Source organism: Helicoverpa zea, chromosome 26 (genome assembly GCF_022581195.2).
Source record: "Helicoverpa zea isolate HzStark_Cry1AcR chromosome 26, ilHelZeax1.1, whole genome shotgun sequence".
In the NCBI taxonomy this organism is placed as follows: Eukaryota; Metazoa; Arthropoda; class Insecta; order Lepidoptera; family Noctuidae; genus Helicoverpa; species Helicoverpa zea.
The window spans coordinates 5802550-5827248 of NC_061477.1; the positions used below are offsets into that span (position 1 = coordinate 5802550).

The 24699-nt window shown below is 36.2% G+C and overlaps 1 protein-coding gene and 1 long non-coding RNA gene across 3 annotated transcripts in view; one reads left to right on the forward strand and one right to left on the reverse strand.

Moving 5' to 3' along the window:
• LOC124642914 (heterogeneous nuclear ribonucleoprotein U-like protein 1) overlaps window positions 1–5890 on the forward strand; it is a 35455-nt gene extending 29565 nt beyond the window's left edge. For both annotated transcript variants that reach the window (XM_047181667.1, XM_047181668.1), the window contains 5 exons: window positions 786–888; window positions 1352–1542; window positions 1937–2002; window positions 2389–3960; window positions 4934–5890. In XM_047181667.1, coding sequence (XP_047037623.1) covers window positions 786–888; window positions 1352–1542; window positions 1937–2002; window positions 2389–2451 — 423 coding nt within the window. In that variant the 3' untranslated portion in view covers window positions 2452–3960; window positions 4934–5890. The remainder of the gene's footprint in view (window positions 1–785; window positions 889–1351; window positions 1543–1936; window positions 2003–2388; window positions 3961–4933) is intronic.
• Window positions 5891–17268: 11378 nt separating this feature from the next.
• On the reverse strand, window positions 17269–18388 carry LOC124643069. Its single transcript, XR_006985867.1, has 2 exons — window positions 17922–18388; window positions 17269–17658 (listed from the first exon to the last, which is right to left on the reverse strand). It is a non-coding gene; the product is annotated as an uncharacterized LOC124643069 (long non-coding RNA).
• Window positions 18389–24699: the final 6311 nt, after the last annotated feature.

The following is a 24699-nucleotide window of genomic DNA, read 5'->3' on the forward strand; positions in this document are numbered from 1 at the left end:
ATCAAACATAAACTCAAACTTTTTCATTTCAAATAGGGCTATAAAGGTCCTTTCGAAACGTTAAACTATTGCTCGGTTCCAAAGAGTTGGTCTCATGGAGAAGAAACGGCAAGAAACTTCATGGACACTACTTTTAAAGGAAAATAAAAATATCGAGTGTGAGGACATAAGTACCATTAATCAGTGCAACTTTTCTAAGTTTGTATTTACTTCCTAAGTATACAAAGTGTGACTTGTGTTGTGGATGGCACATTGTCTGTATGTCTGACAACCAGTCTTACCTAGGGGTATTGGGTTGAGGAGGTCAGATATCCAGTCGCTCTTTGTAAAACACTGGAACTCAGCTAAATTCGGTTAGACTGGAAGCCGATCCCAACTTAGTTGGGAAAAGAAGCTCGGAGGATGATAATGCCGCAAAAAAATAAAATGTCTGTCTTTTGAGGAAAGTTATGTGGCCATTATAGATCTGCATGGTAAAGTGATAATACCGCCAAAATTTCAAAACAAATTACAATAATAAACTAGTACAAATGGATCAGGATTTGATCAACACACACACCTCTACACCTCATAAAGTAGACACTATCATTTGACGAAACAAATATGAAGTAATCTGTGTCTAATGGTATCCGTTGTGTGAGCTTTAAATGGCAAGCATCTAAATCGGTACTTTGGTGGCCAGAGACCATCACAAGACTCCTCCATAGAGAAGCAACTAAATAATATATTCAGTTCCCACTTGTGAGTGATGTCATATCAGGTTATAACAATACATTTATTCCCAGGATGGACCAAATCAAAACCAGAATCAGAACCAACAGAATCAACAAGGATGGAACCAATGGGCCGGCGGATGGGGAGGATGGGGCAACTGGAATCAAAATCAAGGTAATATATCATTTAGTCTAAGAAATCACGACGTCAGTACATTGCGGATTCAATAATAGTCTTTACTTAGAAAATCAGTGGATTTCACTTGTGCAAATCTTGCAATAACTGTCGAGAAATATGTTCTTGTGTTTTGTGCCGAGAGTAAATTTGACAATCTGCTTGATTATTCAGTATCCAAGAAGTCGGATAAATTCATATCCATCTACTAGACCGTATGACGAAAATATGTTTGGCCACATGATTGCGTGTTCGATGTGTGATAGAAACAAGCGCTTACTGTTACGAAGTAAAGACATCTGCCCCGTGGCAGCGCAAAGAGGTTTTGATCCAGCGGTGGATTCTTTTAGGCTGTGACGACGATGAGATTTGGCCGATGGCAATGATTCTGTTATGATCAGCATAAGAAGTAGTATTAAATTTACGCTTCTTTTTTATGTAATTTCTCTCTTTCTCCTCTCAGGCTGGGGCAACTGGGGTAACTGGGGCAACTGGAACCCGCAGCAGCAGCAGCAACAACAACAGCAGGGAGCCCAAGCCGGCGGCACCCAGGCCGGCGGCAAACCCGGCCAGCAGCAGTGGCCCGCCAACTACACCGCGCAGCAGTGGTACCAGTGGCAGCAGTGGCAGCAGCAGCAGGCCGGCTGGCCCGGGGTATGTCATGCTATACACTTACTGTCAAATTGCAGCTTGAAGCATTGGTCTTTCTTAATTGGCTTTTCTTAATGACCACTGGCTTCTAACACCGCGCAAGTCGCTACGTGAAATCTACTGTAACACGCAAGGGAAGAGTATGAACATGAGAGTTATTTAACAAGCTGACCAAACCATTCCTTCTGAGTCGTGCCGCATATGCTATGCGTATACGATATAAGAACTCTTATTTTATACAACATTTCTATCTTTCTCTTAACACCAACATATAAACTTCACAACATGGAATTGATCAAAATTCCAACCGCAATCCCGCAAAACGACATCTACAGCAGTACCACATCTTCTTCTTCTTCTTAACCACATCTTACTTATAATTAAATTTTTGTTTCAGTATCAACAAGGTAATCAGGCTGGCAACTCCCAGGAAGCGCAACAAGCGTGGGCGCAATACTATCAGGTAACTAAACTTTGCAATTATATTTGAGTCTTTTATAGCTTCCACAAGCTAGCAGTGGGTGGCTAGTGGCTTCAACAGCTTCTTGCAGGAACTCCTTGCAACCAGTCTGACGTATAAATATGACTGCCGATTTTCGACAAAATCCGTTCAGCCATTAGCATATAAAGAAGTAAAACATACTGCACACACTAAACTTTTGTCTCTAGAATATTTGTAGTGTATCAGAAAAGTCACGCATTTTAGTACCCAGAATTTAATTTAATTAATATTGATATTAATGTAGTTAGGAACCTGGGAGAAGGAGGCTTTAAGCCTTTTGTATCTATGCGAAATGGTCCTTTAGAAAGGGGAAAAAGATCGCTAACGTAAGATGTTTTTGTTTGCAGAACTACGGCGGCGCGAACGCAAACAACGCCAATAACGCGGTCGCCGGAAACGACAAGAAGTGATCCACTCTCCTCAGCAGTACCGCGCGTGACGTCACCGCCGGTACTCTATACACGACACAAACAAACATCTCTATTGACCACGAATATATTCCTGTATACACGTAGCATGTACCCATGGAGGACAAAATGACGAGCGGAGATGTCATAACAGAAAATTGACACTCCCACCGTCTGTATTTGAAGTACAAAAAGGCCCCTGACCTACCTGTGTTATAGCACCTCCGCTCATCTTTCCTTCATCCGTGAGTGTGTACATCTACAGCCTTTTTACTGTATGCATTGCAAATTAGTTTTTGTATTAAAGACAGTTTCATAGGTGAAAAGTTAACAATAAAGAGAAATTCCGTTGAAAAAATAATTGAATGACTTCCACAAGTAGAAAAGAGGTAATATTTGGAGGAAATCTTTACTCTAAAAGTCACTAGTTCTTTCCTCTAGCAGGGAGATATTTCACGTTGAAAAAGCAATAAGAATTCTGTCGATAGACACACGAATTTGTCGATCGAAAAGTGATTCGGCAAATTAATTTACTTATTAGGTAAAACTGTTTTTACATCTTTATAAGATGCACTTTATTTCGTTTACAGAATTGTAACGTGATGTCTATATATGTGCATGTATTACATATAATTAATAATATTTAATTGTTGCAAAATTATAAACGACACACGGTTAGGTAAAAGTATCGTTATCTTCACTGATTAACTAAAAGCATGACTGCACACAATTATTTGAGATCACAAAGAGATTTTTGCAAAATATTACAATAAAATTTATATCGCGAATGTGTATCATACAGTTAATGCTCAATATAAAGAGGAGTCTAGTTAAGTTCGTATTCGAATTAAAAGTTATCACAAAAATATTTTTCACATTTTATTATGTCGTCGGAAGAGATCTTTAGGCTGTCCGCCAAAGTCAGACTTTTGTAGGACAAATAATCGAACTGATTTTTTGTAGGACGTTCTTATTAGGATTACCTGAACTTTTTGTCGGACGTGCGTTGCACTATTGCTATCAGTTGTTCAGTAGTCTATTTTAGTCCTACAAAAAATCGGTCACCGATTATAATCGGACGTTGGCGGGCAGCCTTAGAATCCCAAACATATCGACGTTGCAAAGGTCAAATATGCAGTTGAATAATTCTGTAGTCGCATTGGTTGCCAACAATTAGTGGAGCTTTTGATAATAATTAGACAAAACGCTAGATTACTAGTTTACAACGCAACGTATAGTGATACATATTCCTACAGTATTTAGGTGATACCAAAATAAATAAACGAAGTATTTTGCCACTTGTAAATATATCTAGACATAAACAACCCCTTACAAAATATTACTTATACTACCGTATCATATAAGTATCTAGAATTGCATTAATTTCTCGAATAAACTACAAACTGTTCTGTTATTTATGAGTGGTTTTATACGTTTTTCGGTCAGTGCCTGACTCATATTGGGAAACGATTTAATGTTAAGAATGGGCCAGTTTAGGTCCTCTAAACCTGTAGTGTACACATAGATATAATATTACTAAACAAGATTGCGCACGCTCAAAATATATATTTACGAAAATGAACTCTATTCTAACGCAATAAGGTACTAAATTGGTTGCATAATACACAGAGGCAAATCCGAGCCGAGAGGGATAGTTCGAACGGAGGCTGTTTGTCTCTTTCTAACACCTTGCCAGCATAAAAAAATGTTGTGATCAAAAGTTTTGTCTTCCCAAAAACAATTGAATCACTTATATTTTTATCTTATTTTAACAATTGTAAGTCAACAAATTAATAGCAATCGCATTAATTTATTCGTATTTATTATTAAAACATAAACAACATAAATTTTTATTTTGCTTTTTTTTATTTTCTAGCGGTAACCCTGAACATTCTTGGCGCGTAATCAGCATTTAAAATTTTGTTTATATTTTTTGTATTAAATCAATTTAAACTATTTAAATGGTGAAAAAGTGTTGCATTTATACTTGTAAAAGTGAATCCTATGGTGGTTGCAATATATCGTTCCACAGGTTAGCTAATAATAACATTTTCGTAAACCAAACAACTAGGTCGCCCATTCTTGTAATGAGTGAAAATATGGGTGATGGATTTTAAAACTGTTGTACTATTGTTATAGCTTCCCAAAAAATGAAGAAAGGCGCCATAAATGGCTCAGCAGTCTATATATGAAGTAGAAATACAAAAAAAAACAGTCTTCACTTCGAATCTTCCTGCTTTTATACTGCTAATTTCCGCTAATTATTAAAAGCCTTTATTAGTATCTTAAGGTCACAAACTGCGTAAGTTAAAACTTCAATACTAATCTGTGTTTAATAATCTTAGCAAATTCGGATTTGTCTCACATAGCTTAATCTCATAGTCACCCTATTAGAAAGGGACAGACAGCCTCCGTACTAACTGTTTCACTCGGCTCGTTTTTTGGGTTTATATGCGCAGTCCTGTTTACTAATATTATGTCTATGAGTGTACATAACATAGGTTTTGTTTTTATTTCGCCTTTGCATTGTCGTCAAACAAACCGAATATAGGGGTACGCAGTTGACAGCTGTCAGTGTTGACAGCGGTCAGTTAAAAAAACGATCAGATTATTCATCAATGTTATATTTAGTTGTCTTGCAATTTGTTGTTTTATTATATTTTCGTGCAATCGACGTGATAAGACAAAGTAATGAATTGACTCGTATGTAATAAGGTTTATTATCACGGTTAAAAAAGTTTTAATATATTTTCGCCAAAACTTCTTTCAGTCATGTCTGAATTGACATTTTTGTTTTTTTATTTTTGTTGTTGTATCTTTGTGTGTGATAGTTTTTGACAACGAGTGGAGTCTCATGCATTGGGGTTAGCAAAGCTATGTATATAAACATCTCATAGTACTATACTCAGTACAACGACAACATATTGTCTAAATACCTATTTCAAGTCAAAATCAATTCATCATCTCACTTCATGAGATTTATCTTTAATTTAGTGTTACAATTGTAAAAATTACGATGTCGGAGAATATTGTCAAAGACTTTGCTCATGTTCAAACATCAGAAGTTATTGCTATGTAAGTAGATATTATTTGCATTTTAAGTTGTATGTTTAGTTAACATCGTTAATAGTAATCTGATTCATTTCAATATGTGTTGTCATTTTCACTCAATAGATTATGCCCAAATGTTTGGGAGTATTGTTTTTGAAATACTACATAAGGCACGGAGGTGACTTTAAGTTTAGTTATTTTAGGTATACAATAAAATAAATCGGGGGTTAGTAAGTAATTGTAAGTTTTGTAATGACTAAGTTACGCTAAGTAACAAGTGAATGAGTGAGCGAATGATAAGCTTATAGCTTTGTGTACAAATGTTTTAGTTAGGAGTGTGTTCGAATGTCACTACTGATAATGATTTAATAATAAAACGTATTCAATAAGATGTTTCCGTTTCATTAATCATTAATGATCCCTTTAACATAACCTTTAAAAAAGCATTTCCTCTACGTAAGAAAACTTGTGAAATTAAAAACTGGCAGCACTAGAAAGAAAATCATTTAAAACACTTGCTATCCTTTTCTACCGCCTCTTTACCGTTCGTTAAAAAATGCATGTAGATACATTTTGACGCAGATTCTTCTACGCATGATAGAATAAAAATAAAAGTACGCTTACTTAATGGTTTTATCGACGCCTGTCGGAGATTGATCGATCATCGACCTCTATAAACACACATTAATCGATATTGCGTAACATACAGGAACATACATTACATTGCGTTACGTTATAAAATAACTTTAGTACGCTAGGAAACTTCGATTCAATCAATATTAAGATTGGGATCGTTTGAGACTGTTTTGATTACTGAATATGTGTTCCGTAAGCAAATGAGGGAAGTTTAGCAGATTGTTTGAGTATCTTAAGGTTTAGAAGGGTTAAGATTATCAAGAAGGTAGTTAAAATATTAAGGACCGGTTTGACTGGTTACCGATAGTGACAGTTTGTTATTCAATGGTTATGTTATCTGCCGATATATACATATTCTGATTATAATTTCCGCCAGATATTGCTATCCGAGATCTGTGAAACGTGTGCGTTCGCGCAGCGGAATGTTCTTGAATTTAAAGATTTTAATTATGCAGATAATTAGTGTATGACGTCCTATAATTGTGTATGGTAAAAAAAAATTGTGTATGCAGTCATTGTGGAGAAATTCACCAAAAACTGATTCCGCTTTACGAACGTTGTCCTGGCGGAACTTTTTTTAATCCATAGACTTTAGAAGAAAAGAGATGTGTCCAAAAATGTGTGTGTATTTGTGTATACTTGTTTATCTATACATATAATAAATCTGTAAAAAAACTGTGTCTGTACATTGAATATATTAAAAAAATAATAATTGGGTGGGGTTTAGAAACAGTAATGGAGCACAAATCCAAAAAAAAAATCCTGTCTGTTTGTCTGTATGTCTGTATGTCTGTTTGTTTGTACACGCTAATCTTCCGAACTACTGAACGGATTTCAATGATTTTTTCTTGACTGACTTGAAGACCTGATGCAGAACTCGAACAGACCAACAAAACTATAAGAGATACAAAAATGGTGCCATGGCAAAAATTGTTTCATGTGATGAGCATTTTCAGCTGAGATATAGATAGTTCAACTCAGATTTGCGCGCGGCCCTATGTGTGCGTTGGCTTGTAAATATACAACTTTCATTCGTGTGACAGTGACGTCGTCCGAGGATGACGTGTTCTTATCGCTTTTTGTTATGGGTACAGTCGTTTACGAAAATACTAGTTATTCACGAAGAAATTATTAAGGAGTCAGGTAAAGCGTTTCAAAAAATTAAACAACATTCAAAGCTTTTTATTATTACCTAAATATAGTTTTTCATTATTTTCTCATACGTCTTATCAAATTGACATTGACAATATCTAAGAAATAAATGAGGTGAAATATCTAAGATGAATTAAATACTCCTTACATATTTTCTAGCTCGGGGTACGCGGACAATAAATAAAAGTGTGGACTAAGAATGTAAAAAAACGTATCATCATCATCATCATCATCATCTCAGCCATAGGACGTCCATTGCTGAACATAGGCCTCCCCCTTTGATCTCCACTTGATCACACAAAAAACGTATAATCTAGTATAATAATGTAAACAAAATGTGTGGGGAATTTTAAAAAATAATATTGCTTCGCATAATGTCGACCAAAATAAGACGGAAATAATGAAACTCATAAATTAACGTTTAAGTCAAATTGATGAAGGGATGTGGTATAATACTTGTCGACATGTACAAAAGAAAAAAGAAGAATACTATAGACATTTTGACATGGAGTCAGAATTTATAATTCACCTTGAAGAGTAGCGAATCCGAAAATTCATCATTTGATTTTTCAAGTAGCGATTCAGAATCATTATAAATAAATAAACATTAAATTACGTAATAACGTTTTTCTTTAAACAGCCGTATACAACCCCTAAATAACTGTATTTGTACCCGACTGTACCTCTTGTCACGCACACAAAGTCACTGTATATGTACAAGGGTTACCCACACATAAGGCCGCGCGCACGACTGAGTTGAACTTACTATAATAAATTTTAAGATCTGGAACACCTGATGTGGAACCCCAGGAGCCCAGCTTCTCTGTACCATATACAGATATGACGTTTTAGCAAAAGTTGTTCAATTTGATAAGCACTTTCTATTGACTTATACAAATTGAAGATCTAAAACACCTGATGTGGAACTCCAGGGGCCCAGCCAGACTTTAGCATATAGAGGTATGACGTTTTAGCAAAAGTTGTTAATCTGATAAGCACTCTCTGTTGACGTATAAACATCGAAGATCTGGAACACCTGATGTGGAACTTCAAGAGCAATACTACACTTGAAATGTATAGAAATAAATGTTATGAAATAGGTATGGTGAATCAAAAAAAGTAATTAGTCCGTCTTTTAGATAACCTTAAAATAATGGACACGTATTTTTTCTTTTCTCCTTCTCACAAACAAATAATAACGTAGATATAACACGCTTGAATTTTGTGTTAAGTCACTGCTTAGTACAAATTTTACATACCTAGACGTGGCGTCACGAGCCCCCACTCTCCGACTTTGTTGCGTTATATCTCATTATTATTTTGTATGTCTCTTCCAGACCTCGGGACTACAGAGTTTCGAATTTTTGGGAGGCAAACGTGGGGCCGAAGCCAACACGCTGAAGCCCTTTTGAGACAACTTTAATGAAATGGTGACACAAAACCGTCAATTATCCCTTTATACACTATAGAAATGAACTCAAGGACAATCCCCGGTGGACGTCGTTAAAAAAAGACAATCCCCGGTTCTGTGCTAAACTATTGCTAACTATGGAGGAAAACTAATTGGGCTATTGTGATGGGATGTTAGTGGATGACAATTTATTAGCTACATGTAAAAATGGCAGGCGGAGACTCGCCACCTCACTTACTGGGCCCCCGGGAACCAGTCACTGAATAGCAACAAGAGGGCAACAGGGACATGAGCGGCTGAAGGGTGAGGATACCTCGGCGGACTTTAAACGCAGATTACGCACCTACCCTCCGAGCAGGGCTACTAATCCTGCTCTAGCGACTCCACTCTGGACGGCCAAGCCAAGCCAGAGGCGTGAGACCTACCCACGTCATGGTTCACTCCGACCGGCCGGAGATGGGGGGACAGTATACTCTCCCTGGAGAACTCAGTATATATAGCCCCGCGGGGTCGCTACTCCCCGTCATCAGCCTCAGATGTCCTGCGGTGCCTATATCTCATTATTATTGTCGTTATTATCTCAAGAGCCTTTGTCCCAATTATGTTAGGGTTGACTTCCAGTCACGATGCAACTGAGTACCAGTGTTTTACAAGGAGCGACTGCCTATCTGACCTCCATAACCCGGTTACCCGCTCAACCCAACACCCCTTGGTAAGACTCACTACCCATAACGACTGCCAAGAATGTTCAATGATAGCCGGAACCTACAGTTTAACATCCCCTCCAAATAACGGTCATTGGTATCCAAAATATACGTAGAAAGTACATACGAACTTAGAAAAGTTGCATTGGCAGGCACTTGCCAGACCTGGAATCAAAGACACACGCTCATACTTGAGAGATTGGTTCTCTACCCACTAAACCACCACGACTTCCACTAAGTCACCACGACTTTGTCATCTATTTAATGTTTCTTTAGGTAATAATACGTGTAATATTTTTGCCCCACACAACTTAAATGCGGACTAATTAGAATCACTACTTTTATCCCTATGGTCACGTCTATTGCGGTTCAGTTCTCAGCGTTTTGTTTAGTCTGCTGTGCTTTTGCCGTTAAAGTACAAAAATTTAATATATGGAACGTTTCTAATGGTTATGCCTATTCCGTTGTTTTCAAGTCAACGGGCCCTTAAAATTCAATATCAGACTATTCAGATCTTTGATTTTGCTGACCCCGTAGTCGCTGGCATAAGGGACAGGATCCGCGTACGAAGTCGCGGGCAGAAGCTAGTGTATGAATAAAATCAGTGCATGCATAAACTTCGGAGAAATTCAAGTTTCCGCTACGCGAACGTTTGGCCATTAGCTAGTTTTCATATAAAGCGCTTACATAGAGAGCTGTAGATTTTTACATACGTTGTTTTGAATTTGTTTATATTTGTTTAAAAAACAGATTTAGAAAAAGTCGTAAGGTTTAAAAGATAAAATATAAACGTAAAATACACTTATTAGGTCTTAGTTCTTAAAGTATGCAGTTTGGGGTATAGATTTTCACGTTTACACAAACCTTGTAAGTGTCTGCAATATATTGCCAAGTATCAATGATATTCCGTTAGTAATTAAAAAGTTATAGGATAATTTACCATGAATAGATCACTGTTTACAAAGCAGTCGAATATCACGACGTTCTAAAGGAATTGTATGGTAAAATGTATGCCAATAATTTGTTTAATCATTCAACTATTCACTTGCAAAATTTCATGTCATTAAATTCAGTAATTAAAGAAATACAATTATAATACTGATGAAGCATCGAAAACCTACATAATCCGACCAAGTTCGGATAGCTACAAAAAAGCGGCCGTGCAATATATTTAGGTAACATCCCAAAATTTACATTATAATACCGGTATTGAATTGGTACAGGTGATAACACAATTGTTAAACAAATTATTGGCATACATTTTACCATACAATTCCTTTAGAACGTCGTGATATTCGACTGCTTTGTAAACAGTGATCTATTCATGGTAAATTATCCTATAACTTTTTAATTACTAACGGAATATCATTGATACTTGGCAATATGTTGCAGACACTTACAAGGTTTGTGTGATAACGTGAAAATCTATATTTTCACGTTTTCCCGTTTTCCCCAAACTGCATACTTTAAGAACTAAGACCTAATAAGTGTATTTTACGTTTATATTTTTATCTTTTAAACCCTACGACATTTTCTGAATCTGTTTTTTAAACAAATATAAACAAATTCAAAACAACGTATGTAAAAATCTACAGCTCTCTATGTAAGCGCTTTATATGAAAACTAGCTAATGGCCAAACGTCCGTGTAGCGGAAAATTGAATTTCTCCGAAGTTTATACATGCACTGATTTCATTCATACATAAATAATTATACACAAATACACACAAATTTTTGGACACATCTCTTTTCTTCTAAAGTCTATGGATTAAAAAAAGTTCCGTCAGGACAACGTTCGTCCAGCGGAATCAGTTTTTGGTGAATTTCTCCACAATGGCTGCATACACATTTTTTTTTACCACACACAATTATAGGACGTCATACACTAATTATCTGCATAATTAAAATCTTTAAATTCAACAACATTCCGCTGCGCGAACGCACACCTGTGAAACCAATAGTTATAATTTCTCTGTCAGATAAGTTCCTGATAGGCTAGCAGGCTCATGATGAAAGTGCGTGGTAACTTGCCTATCATACAAAACGACCATTCGATACAACATTCTCATTAGAAATACCTACCTACCGGAAACAACCAAAGCGTATTGTTATTCCTATTGTCATAATACCAAATTCGATTCATGCAATACACATCTAAGTTCGCATGAATAATTTAATTCACGATGTTGAAAGAAGAAAGAAAGAAAGAAAGAAAAACCATTTATTAACGCAAACGACGCAAAAGCAATAAAACAAATAAAACTAATTACAGAACCAACAAACATTTAGTAAATACGCTGCATTTGCGCCACCTTGCGAAAAAGGGACAGCGCTCAGCATAAATGCTGTGCCTCGCGCACGCAGGCACGAGACAACAGCGCTGGTTTTCAGCGCTGACCCGCGTGTCCTTGCCTCGGAAATTTAATAAGTTCCGAGACAACCCTGGACATGCTTAACTCTGTTTCGGCAAGGGACATTCATTGTTGGATGTTCATTATATAACCAATCAAACAAAAATAACTGAACGCTTAGATCATTTAACCAATCGGATCCGCCTTGAGCACATATTTCTCCGAAAGAGTATGCCAATTTACGTGTGAGGTAATGCAACAAATAGAGATAGCTTACTCATGTTTTTTGGATCACATCATTATAAAAAGCAATTTTTAAATTTTGTTTATTAAAATGAAAAAATATTTACACACAATGTAGGTTGAGTGAGTATGAGTACATGCGAGCATGAGGGTCACGGTATTATGGCATACCCGGTTGTTTAAACTCTCTAAGAACAAAATAACTACGGAGCATTTGTAACAAGTTTTTACTTAATTGTCAATGTACGTCGTATGCATGCAGGAAATAAGCTTGGAATTTTAGAATAAGCGGTCGGCAGGAATCTTAACTGCCGGTGCACGCGTTGATATTATATTATTTTTTATGAACCTTTGGCTCTAACGGACTCTCTTACTTATGTACTTCCCTTATGTACTCGCTTATGTAGACAATCTCATATGTGCTCCCTTTATTATTATGAGTTATAGGGCTGTGACTTACCTACAGTTTTTGAAGAGGTATCGATAGAAACCTTTGCCTTTGTGTTATGTAGGTATTTAAAATATATTTTTAGTATTCGTCCTTAGTTGTTTCTGGTTTTTATTTGCTTTCGCATTTTCATAAGGGAAATTTCAGTCTCTGAGGTGGTGAATTGATGTTCACTCTTGGCAGGCAAGTCAACGCGCATTGTTGCAAGTTATAACGAAGTAGGTAGAATGTTTTTTTACAATATTGCCTGTTGTACCTATCTCTAAAACCAACTTTAAGATCTACATAAACATAAACAATAAGTTATCTTCACAGTAAAATCTAATCTGAAACTCGACTTAACAAGTCATAGGCAGCCCTACGTTTACTTTCTACGTGATCGCCGCGCTGTGACGTAATCGACCAGAGATAATCGTGGATCGAACGCCGCTCCTAATTACTTGATGCACAGATGTGTGTAGGCGAGTTCGCACCAGCTTAGATGATTTAAAAATGTGGATCCGCCATTAATGTGTATTTCCGTTTACCAAAGCAGCGACGGACTATGGGCACACAGCTCTTATTTAGTTGTGATGTCACTCTTATTTGTCTTTTCATGTATTTTCCTTATTTACTATCCAATGCACGCAATCCCCTGAATTTTTGAATGAAAATTGAGATTTTTCAACCATATCATTTGGATGTGCGCTCAACGTTTTTGAAGGATGGCTGGATCCGCCCCTGTGCCATTTGTACTCCAATCATACTCAGTAAGTATTACATACATGCACATATGTAATACTTAAGTCAAGATTGTGCTTCTGTGTAACGATGAAATCGAAAATGCATTTGTAAGCTGCCATTAGATATTTCTTGTATTGCCTCGTCTAAATAGGCAGACTTTTTCGCACAGAGAGTTGTGGGCTCTGGCGGTTCCGGTTAGTTAAATGTTCTAACCGGCTAATTATCTAAAGCCTATTTATGAAAGAGATAACTGACAGATTATTTATGGCCGACCGACATGTTGCTGACTTTGTTGTGCCACTTTTTGTTAGCAAAAATGTTAAGAAGTGGTGAAGGGTGGGCGTTTGAAATATTAGATGTTATATGATACTTAAATGAGTTTTTAAGTACAGTAAGTAGTATATGTACAATGTAGACTGCTTGTTCCGTATTTAGGAAGGCATCTTCTTTGGAAGGCCAAATAAGTATTCTATCACAAGCTGATGCGAATACCCATTTGAAAACTAATCTTAATTCGGCGCTAAACACAAAATGGAAAGTAATAAGACGGAACATGTGTCGCGTTATGTCAAAACAGACAAATATAGGTAGCTAACCTATATATTTGTCTGTTTTGTGTTTCTAACCTAGCCGTTGAAGCGTTATATAGTGCGTCAATCATACATTTCCGATACGACGCATTTTCCGTCATAATGAAACCATCCCTGAAGGAGAACAGGAGAACAAAACATTGATACATTTGATAAAATATTTCCATTTATTAAGGAATGCTAAGACAGTTTTATTTGAAAGCACGCTACAATATCCAAGGGCCGTATACGCTGGTGAAACCGCTGGCGGAAGCTATATAGTGTATGGCTATAGAGCAAAAAGACCATCACGTTAAACCTCTCGAATTCCATGGCTAATCTTTCAATTCATAGAACATACCTAATCGCTCCACTTACTTTCGCTTGCGGCTTTACTTACGTCATGCACAAAAAGTTGATTACACACTATTAAGTACAACTTACTAGAGGTGTTAGCTGGTATTAATACTTGCTGTTCCTCACGGCTTCACTCGTGTCCAGGAAGAGCCCCTATTCGTAATCTGGAAAAAATCTCTTACTTGGGATCTAGACTAAATGTGTATGTGTAGGTAACCTATACTTAAGTTGGATCAGTAGTTTTAGCGTGACGGCCCGATAGACAAAGCTACTTTTGCATTTTGGAATATTACCTACAATTTGTAAGGAAGTAGGGAAAATGTTATTATCGCTTTCCTCGGTCAGTTTGAGGATGGGTAATCTTACTAGTTCCTCCGCGTAATGGAATTCATATACGAAAGAAGAAAAGAAAGAACGAGCAGATTACTACAGAAATGCCAGTTTACACATAGTTAAGCAAACAAATGACAGCTTTGCCAATATGTCATTTCATAATGACGTCTACGAGCAAAACAATTGCGGAATTTATCTTAGATTTCAAGCACACTTCAGTACTTAACACATGCACATTGCAAGATGCGTTGACCCGTCATTGCAGCTCGAAAACTCGTTTGCATAGCTCATTATATTATGTAGTTTCTGCAAGACTTTGCACTTAGATAGATAGCTTGCAATATTATGTGGACGTCGACGATGCTTAAAGTGTGAGTTCCTACTAAGGTAGATTTATAAACAAGTTAGAAGTAGGTTTTGTAATTAAATAATTGAAGTGTAGATGACAGTTTGTGTGGCAGAGAAGATCTTGGCAAAGTAACAGCCGGGCTGATCGATCATAATTTTTGGTAGTCCTTTTGTGTAGACAGAACCCAGAAAAGTCACATAGGGAGTTACTCAGTATAAAATACTCCTTAAGTGCACCTGGTTAGACTGGAAGCCGACCCCTCTATACTTGAATAGAAGCTAAGCAGACATATTTCTGACCACCAAAATCCATGCATTATCAACTTGTTTTTTTATTTAATTCTATAATGAAATTTAATGGTAACATCAGTGTAGTCTTACGAAATATAAGTATGTTAAGTGTCCATACAATCTTAGGTGTTTCACAGACACGTGTGAAGTGAATTTTGTTGCTAACTTTGTGGAGTAATCTTTTAGGTTTTATATATAAGCCTGTGTAAATAAAGCCTTACTATTTAGAACCAGTAAACATACAATACAGATATTATATAAATAACTGAAACAATTGTTTATATTTTTTGGGGAATATATCAACAGTTCTTGTTCAAGTAACTTTGCCGCTCTGAAAATAATCTAATTACCTAGCCTAGGTATTTGAAGTCTCACGTGTAGGGTAATTATGCGTTTTTTTTCGTTCGATCGATGCATGCAGGAGCGAGGAGCCAGGAGCCCTTTAGAGCCGGGATTTGCTGTGTCCAATAATGGCTATATATGATAGCTGCAATTTTCTGTTACGCTAAGCCACGAAGGAGAAAACGCTAAGCTGACAATTTGTAACATTATACATTCATACTTATGGTTCTAGACTGGACTATCAAACACAGTCGAAATTTGCAAAAATGTTCCCTGAATGACGTGCCTGAGAACGGATTAGTGGTAGGTATGTAATTCGATTCTACTACCTAGCTGAAAACCTTGTCACAATAACATTATGAAGGCGAAATTTTGCTAAGTATAATAGGGTGCTTCGCGAATAGTTTAGGTAGTTACTGAACGGATTTTGATGAAACTAAGTAGTTAAACAGAAATATAGTTCCCTCTGGATGTGTTACTTGAGTATTTATCTCATTGCGGCATTAAGAGTAGGCCACTAAAAATCTATGTTAACGACCTCCAAAACAATTTTAATCAATACGCATCTCAGATTATATTATCTGACATAATACTAGAGTATTACTTTCAAACATTCACAAACCGGTTACTACCACGCTCCTACAAAAATTTGAACTGTACGGCTGTATTTTGACACTTGATTTGACAGCTCAATTTATACTGGGCACACTGTAATTAAAAAGTTACATCAACTTTTTCGCACGGTTGTTTGTAAATAAGTGTTTTAAGTGAATAGTATAACTATTATATTAGTTATGTCATTCTTTAATTGTTGTTTTTTAGCCGCCATTTTGATAATGATCTCCGTAGGAAAGTATAACAATGTGTTAGGTTGTCATTTTCGCGCGTAAATAGGAATTTCTTTTTAGGCATGTTCACATTCTCACGCTAGGATCTTAATCTATGATTAAAGTACCTTCTTATCTCCATTGAAATAAGAAAAGTTGTTTATTTATATGTATCTTAAAGGAAGTCTCTATTAAAAAAACATTCTCGTGACGCGGTTTAAATATAGATACAACAACAGAGAGAGTATATTATTTTAATTAAGTACATAATACTCTTTTAAATCCTCTATCCTAATCAGGAACAACGTGTACCTTCCCTCAGGCTCCTTAGTAAAAAATACGAAAATCTAAGCATCATATTTCATAAAATCCACGGTAAGTCTTGTCTGTTTCGACAGTCTACCAATAGGGCAACATACCACATTGTTATAGGAAGATAACGTAAGAGGCATACGATAGTTACCTACTATAATATCTCGGCAGATGAGGAAATAAGCTCATTAGTTTCTGTAAAACAATAGCAAAGAACTCAGGTAGCAGACCATGAAATTAGTCAGGAAATACTGAGATATTGCAGTCATACTGTAGTGCCGACCATAAAGTTTGTGAATCAAAAAGTTCGATAAACGGATCACAATTGTATAATCAGACTCCTTTTTCCATTTCCACTATAATTTGTACTTATATAATGTTTTAAAGCAGAGTTCATTACGCATTAAAAATGCGTCTAATAAACTTCCTAGTGAAACTAAAATTAATTTTGTCTGTCTGTCTGTCTGTTCGGCTGTCAGGCTAAAACTACTGAATCGATTTAATTAGGTAAATGTTTGGTACACATTGAGACATGGATCATATATACTTCTATGGGCACCTACCAATATATTGAAGAGACACATTTTGTTGTTTGTTTGTTTCCTAAAGGCTCCGAAACTATTGAACTGGTTTGAAATGTTATTTCACTGTTTTAAAGCGACACTCTTCCCGAGTAACATAGGCTATATTCGGGATGCAGCATTGGCAAAATAAAATACAATAGAAATTAATTTTCTTTATTATTGCTTGACCCTGGACCTTCTGGCACAATGCACCATTTCACTACTAATCTATAAATAGTGTGCCCACAAAGAAAGTGGCATATAAGTTGATACCGCGAAAGTGTAATATAATCGGGTCAGTTTCCATATAATCCACGTAGGTAATGTGATGCAGGTGGACCGCATCTAGGGCTCATTTCATTAGGCTTCATACACGGTACACAGATTGTGCAACTGTGTGCGATTTTAAATCGTTTTAGGAACATAAATGTCTGAGGTCGGCACCTCTCGGAATCCTCTGACAAAAAAAGCGGGAGTTGACCATAGTGACGGCAGAGTTTTAACCACCTCGTTACCCCAACACTGGTGTTATTTGTAGGCATTTTCATCGCTGTAACAAACAAGGAATAGTGACTTGCTTATTATATTTAGGTAGGTGTAAAAATACTGCCCTAATGAGATCTAGTGGATCTAGCAAACCGCGAATAATGTGAAAAATTTCAGCTGTCTCAATACCACGGTTCATGAGATACAGCCTAGGGCCTAGTGATAGACTGACAGTGAAGTCTCAGAGATAAGATCCCATTTAATATTTCGGGTACGGAACCCTAAAAACACTAGACAAATATGAAACAACAAAACATATTTTTATACCTATCTTAAACGCTGCAGTTGCAATAGCAACAATTTTGAAGTAAACTGCAACCATAAACAATTGATTTATGGTATCGTCCTCAAAGCTAAGTAGAGTGTGGCGTATTGTTGCCGCTATTTCCGTGGGTTTCATCAAACGCTAGATTTAACATTATCTCTGGATGTAGAAGATACGTCATACTCGTAATTTTATTGAGATCTTTGCAATGGTTAACTAACGCTATTATTATAGATATGTTTTTGATTATTAAATCTTTGTTAAAGGCTAAAAATACTGAAGCTAGTCTATCACCGGGTTACACAAGCTACTTATATTTTATTCCGGTACGGAAAATAGTTTCCTAAATACATACCCGTAACTACTACTAGTTACCGATCTGCACTAACAGTTTATAGTTATGTTTAATTTTAGCAGTTTATAGGAAGTCTATGTAGTCTTAAAATGTATCTAGATTAAGGTCTTCTATTTTTAACCGACTTCAAAAAAGGAGGTTCTCAATTCGACCGTATTTTTTTTTTTTTTTTTTTTTTTTTGTATGTTTGTTACGCGATTACTCCGCCAGTTATTAATCGATTTTGATGATTCTTTTTTTGTTTGATAGGATATACTCCCGAGGTGGTCCCATAGACATCAGGTCAGGATCTGATGATGGGAACCCTGAGAAATCGAGGGCAACTTTCGAAAGTTGTAGGCATAATAGGGTAAAAACTTGACACTCAGGTGTACGCCTAAAAGCACTATTCAACTGTGAAGATTTGGAGCTGATCTGATGATGGAAACCAGAGAGGGTCGAGGGAACTCGACAACTGAATATATAAACTACCTCGTGTTTGGGCTTAAATTATTTGTATTGACAAGACCTTTGCAACAGTGAAGGTTTGGAGCTGACCTGATGATGGAGACCAGAGAAAGTAAGTCGAGGGAACTCGACAACTGAATATGTAAAATACCTCGTATTTGGACTTATATTCTTTGTATTGATGAGAACTTCTCACTTGTATGGATAGTGACAACTATTCGTATCACTGAAAAGCTTTAAATAAAAAACTTTTTTACAAAAAAATTAAACCGACTTCCCAAAACACTAAAAAGCAAAAAAAAAAACTATTTTTAGGTGCATCGGCCTAGAAGTCGGTGGCAAAATTAACTTAGTAACATCCATTAGACACCGACTTCTAGGCCGATGCACCTAAAAATAGTTTTTTTTTTTGCTTTTTAGTGTTTTGGGAAGTCGGTTTAATTTTTTTGTAAAAAAGTTTTTTATCAAACCAAGTTATATTGCGGTAGAAGCGAGGCGTCCTAATCAACTTAGGACTTTCCCTTTTAATATAACGCTCAGATGTGTAACTTATTTCAGTTCTGATTACATTTAATTAACAAAGTTACTGAAGATTATTAGTTTTTGCCGGCTTTTGCATCCGCGTTTCATGGTAACTATTTACCTATTTGACATATTTGGATTATTTTGAATATATGATCTATCTTCAATTATACCATGTTTTTTGTAGAATAACCATCAATTGCGACTTGCGCCAGGACAGATAAGAAACACACGTTACGTATTTATAACTTACTTACCATACTTGGTCAAGTTGACAACTTCCTAATTATTAAAGTTATGTAAAGAGGTGCCTACTTGGTAGTTTATTATTTACCTCTTGGTAGACAATCTGGCTTTATGAGACTTGAGAACTTTCTGTAATTCTCTATTAAATTTTATAACGAAATTACAAATTTTCATCATGTTTTCTTCAAACATAAAATAAATCGCGTTTTAATGCTTTCAACGGTGGCAAATTCTTATGATATTGAAGCGTTTTAATTATTAACAGCATGTCGATTCTATAAAATATCACAACTCACTTCGACATCACTCTCACTTCGACTTCGATCTAAAGGTAGAATTCCGTGGACGCGACAATAGTCAACCTTTGAAAATGTATGGCACCGTTGTCGAGGCCCGTGACAGTCGCGCGCGGCCGACGAATTTCGTAAGCTGCTCGCGGCATTGTCAAAAATTTAATTCTGGTTTTACTAAAATTCTATAGATGTTATTAAGCGCTAGACCATGTTGAGAAGCGTACGGCCGCGAGCGGCTCACGAAATTCGTCGTCCGCGCGCGACTGTCGCAGCCCTCGGCAGCGGTGCCATACATTTTCATAGGTTGACTTTTGTCGCGCGCGGCTGCGACAATCGCGACCCACGGAATTCTACCTTAAAGTTTCGTGATTGACATTGTCAAACTACACTAGCGCTTCACTATCGAGCGTGTTGACAAGTTGAACTAAATCAAAGTCGAGATTTTGACAGATTTGTCAAAATCTGTCTATCTATAGGGGAGGTAGGGGAGAGATGGGCAGTTGGGAGACATGATCAAATCAGAATAAAAGGGGGGTCCTTTTATTCTGATTTCTGATCATAGTTTTGTTTTTTTTTAATTGGGTAGTTTACGTTACCGACTGGTAACGGTGTTCATCCATAGACTATCTGTCATTTCTGTGAGTTGTCAAGAACAAACACTCGTAAAAGTACTTAAATATTTTGTTGCGGTTTCGGATCGTTATAAAGAGAAAACTAATGAAAGGTATGTGTATTTTCTATTATTAATTATTGATTGTCAAAATCTCCAGTTACAATTATAGTAAGTCGATGCAATCCACACCTATTATACCTTTAGAAGAGAGTACTACAGCAATAGTTAATGGGCCCCACGTTTTTATTTTAGTCTAATATGACCGGGACCACCTACGTAGGTTGACAGGTAAGTAACTATTTTTTATTTTCTAGTTTTCAGTGCACATAAGATAAAACCGTTTAACTTAAAAGTTTTTTTACCGATTTTTTTTTCATAAACTAAGTCAAAAGTGTCCAATGCTCTCTATGGTAGGGAGGCTTTTCTTCGTCAGTGAAAATTTGTGAGGTTATAAATCTGCGCGAAAAATCCTTTATAGAATCTTGTTTCAGGTACCGTTGCCAACTTGATCTAGAGACTATTATATTTAAAATAGTGTTTAAATAAAGTTCTAAGTGTTTTAAAGTGATTAAGTGCCTACATTTAACGATGGCTAGAATGTTTTTGCTTAAATCTTTATTAGAAGAAGCTCATGCTTTAGATAATTTAGAAAAGCGTCAACAATCTGCTAGAATTCGTAGTTTACCTTTATTAACTCGCGATGATGACTATGTGAGCATATATAGATTGTCAAAGGAGCTAATTGACCAACTGGAGTCTGATTTACTGCCCCTGATAAAGCCCACAAAACGTCGAGGCAAAGGACTTACAACTCGTGTAAAAGTAAGTATTGACACAGTTTATAGTTGAAAAATTGTAATCAAGCACACAATAATAAGAAAAACACTTAGTTCTTATTAAGGAGTATTCCCTTTATGTGGTTTCCCCGCCAGCTGATATGTTTTCAAAAGCCTCTGTACTTCAGTTATAATATTGGTATTCTCTTAAGCATGAAAATAACCAAATTGGTCTCAATTTTGTTTTCACTAAATCCAGATAAAGTAGGTATTACATTTTTTATTGATTTATTGTTTCACAGATACTATGTACTTTATCATTCTTGGCTAGTGGCAGTTACCAGAAGGTTATTAAAGAGGGCATCAGAACTTATTTATCGCAACCGTCTGCATCTCGTTGCATAAATGAAGTAGTGGAAGCTCTGAACAATCCGGCCGTAGTAAAAAAATATATAAGGTTTCCTCAAAATCAGCAAGAAAGGCAAATTTTAAAAGAAAGGTTAGTACCTAGATATAATATAATTTTAATATTATTATAATTAAACTGACCCTTTTATTTTTACAGTTGATCATGTTAGTGATTATTGTAAATTACAGGTTCTACAAAAGGTTTGGGTTTCCAGCCACCATAGGCTGTATTGATGGCACTCTGGTGGCAATGAAGAGACCAGCAGAGAACGAAGAACGGTTTTACTGCCGCAAAGGCTACCATGCGAAAACCGGCGAAAACAAACAAGCTTAAACACAATATGAAGACAGAAGATACCCGATATATTACTTTCCTCTATGACAGAAGAGAAGAAAATATTGTCCACAGATTAATAATGGTATTGGCGCTGTCAGTATTTTTTTTCGTAGGGTAAGCATAGATTATATTCACAGCACGAATTTAGAGATTTCTGTTTATTTTATACTTAAAAGCTGCCTCAAATTCCTTACAATAACAAATTATAACTAAAACATCATATTTAGCTAAAATTCTGTGTCAAAACTGATAAAATTAAAAACTGATTAATCTCGGTTGACATTTTGTCGAGTGGGGAAGTCACTAGCACAGCATTGGTCGATGTCGAGCTCACTTCACTTCGCAAGTGATTAGGTGATGTTTACAGAATGCAAAATCAAGGTCGTTCTGAATCGAATGCGAAGTGAGAGTGAATAGCGAAGTGAAATGCGAGTTGTTGTTCGAATTTTATAGAATCGACGTGCAGGCAGGCCTTGGCCCTGTTGCGCCCCGCTGGGGTTGCTGACAGTATTCTACTTGTGTAGCCCTTTCATTTGATACCCATATTGAGGGGGCTGTGCCATTTTGTGCCGGCGGCCATATTGGATTTAATTAAAGGTGTATACAAAATTTCAGACCAATCGGTTGACAGGAAGAGGGTGAAATTTGAATTACTAAATTTGATCCAAGAATAAATAATAAAACAAACGGGGTGAGCTAAATAAAACCGTTTAAATATCTCGTAATGTTGAAACTGATTGTAATTTTTAGGAAAGCTCTTTCATTATATCTAGCCGAATATAAGAAATGGCAATAAAAGTTGATAATGATCTGTAAAATCTGATTTTTTATGCAATAAATTGTGAAAAAGTGCCCATCCCTCCCCTACCTCCCCTAAAGTATGAAATGACATTACGAATCGAAGTGAAATGCGAGTTGTTGATCGAGTTTTATAGAATCCCAGTACAGACGCTTGTACCAGCTTTGCTCGACTCTTTACCTAACTGATTAAACATTCTTTAACTGTTTCCAAAATATTTTTTTCCATAAAAACCTTTTGCTTATATTAAGTAAGTTCTTTAGTATAGCTCGCTAAGACTCGGGAAGAAGCAATGGACTGTTTTGATGTTGGGATAGTCAAAAGATTCTGGGAGAACATAGTGGCATTTGGGTTTGATATACCCTTAAACAGCAAAGGAAGCCGAGTAACACAGCTAGTATAAAAATAACAACCGAACAAATCAACACAGTTTATGTCAACTTAACCTTACGGTCAATAATTATAAAATACCTTATTATAACTAAAATAAGTGGTAAGTAGCAGTAAGAATGTTTACATTTATTGGTTAACTTTCATTCCGTATTGCACAGGGGAGGGGTGAGGGGGGTAATGTACGAAGAACTGGTTAGTATTCACGTTTGATATAATACTTGCACTATCTATCGTTATTGAATGCAGAAGTAATGGTGTGACATCATCCATAATGGTCTGGTTTCCCCGATGGGGTATACCACATCTACAAACTGGCGTTTGAGTTCAATAAAAAAGTTAATAATATTCCTGCCGCTGTTTACGAAAACGGTTACGTTCTCAATTCATCTATATTCGTCCAAACTTCTGGACTAGGATTTGGTATTTTTTTTATTTACTTAAAGTGGCAAAAAACAATCAGGGGCCCGATTCTCCTAAGTTAATAATGTCAAAATCGAATCGCAATATGATCGCAATAGCAGTTTTAGCCATATCAGGGCCCCGATTCTCCTAATTTTACTTAAGCGTCATACGATTCACGTTCGACTCGATTCGACTGAGGTCCAATCCCGACTCGATTACGATTGAAGCGTATGTGGCATTCCGCTATTTTTTCTTTGAAATAAACATTTTTGTCCTTTTCTGTCATTCAATAATGAATCATTTTGTCTGCAAATGATTTACGATTGCAAAATGATTGTACAGCAAACTACCGTATAGACCAAAATCACCAAAATAGCAGACCCATCGCACACCAATCAAATGTCAATCGAATACGATTGGTCTTTTATTAGTAGCAGAATGCCCGATATGGTTAAAACTGCTATTGCGATCATATTCGATTCGATTTCTATTCGATTTTGACAATATTAACTTAGGAGAATCGGGCCCCAGCAGAAACTTCGACTGCAAACTTTTTAGACGGCCAATCGTCAGATATGGCGATTGATAACAACGGAGAAAGAATTGGGAGTAGATATGTGGAAACAGACAGCCTATATTGGTCCACTAAAAAGTTCGATGGCCTACTAAAATAATCGACCAACTGTATCAAGGTTAATTTTCCATATTTTCATTATAAATTTTTTTCTATCCTTATTTTATCCTTATTTTATATTAGTCCATTCTAAAGTTTTAAATTTATCGTTACTAAGTGTATAATCAGTCAATTCACTCAACAATACATATGAAAAGAAACATAATACCACTTCAGGCATAAAATGTACGAAACGAATGAGTTATGGTCGACTTCCTACAGCCGACACGATATTAATCTATTTTAAACGTTAATAACGTCCAATAACGCGCTGATTTGTAACTATTACTTGATTAGTTTCGTTAATTAGCTAACTAACTAACGTTATTTAATGGAGTTATGAAGAATTTTCATGGTTTGATGAAGTTTTCCAAAGGCATGCACAACCTACTTAATAAACATCTTTATTTTTTTAAAACAAGTACAATCCATCATATGAATTACACTGAACCCCAGACTAGGATACCATGTGTCGTAGGGTCTCTTTCGTCAGTGCTATAAACAATAGTTTACGCG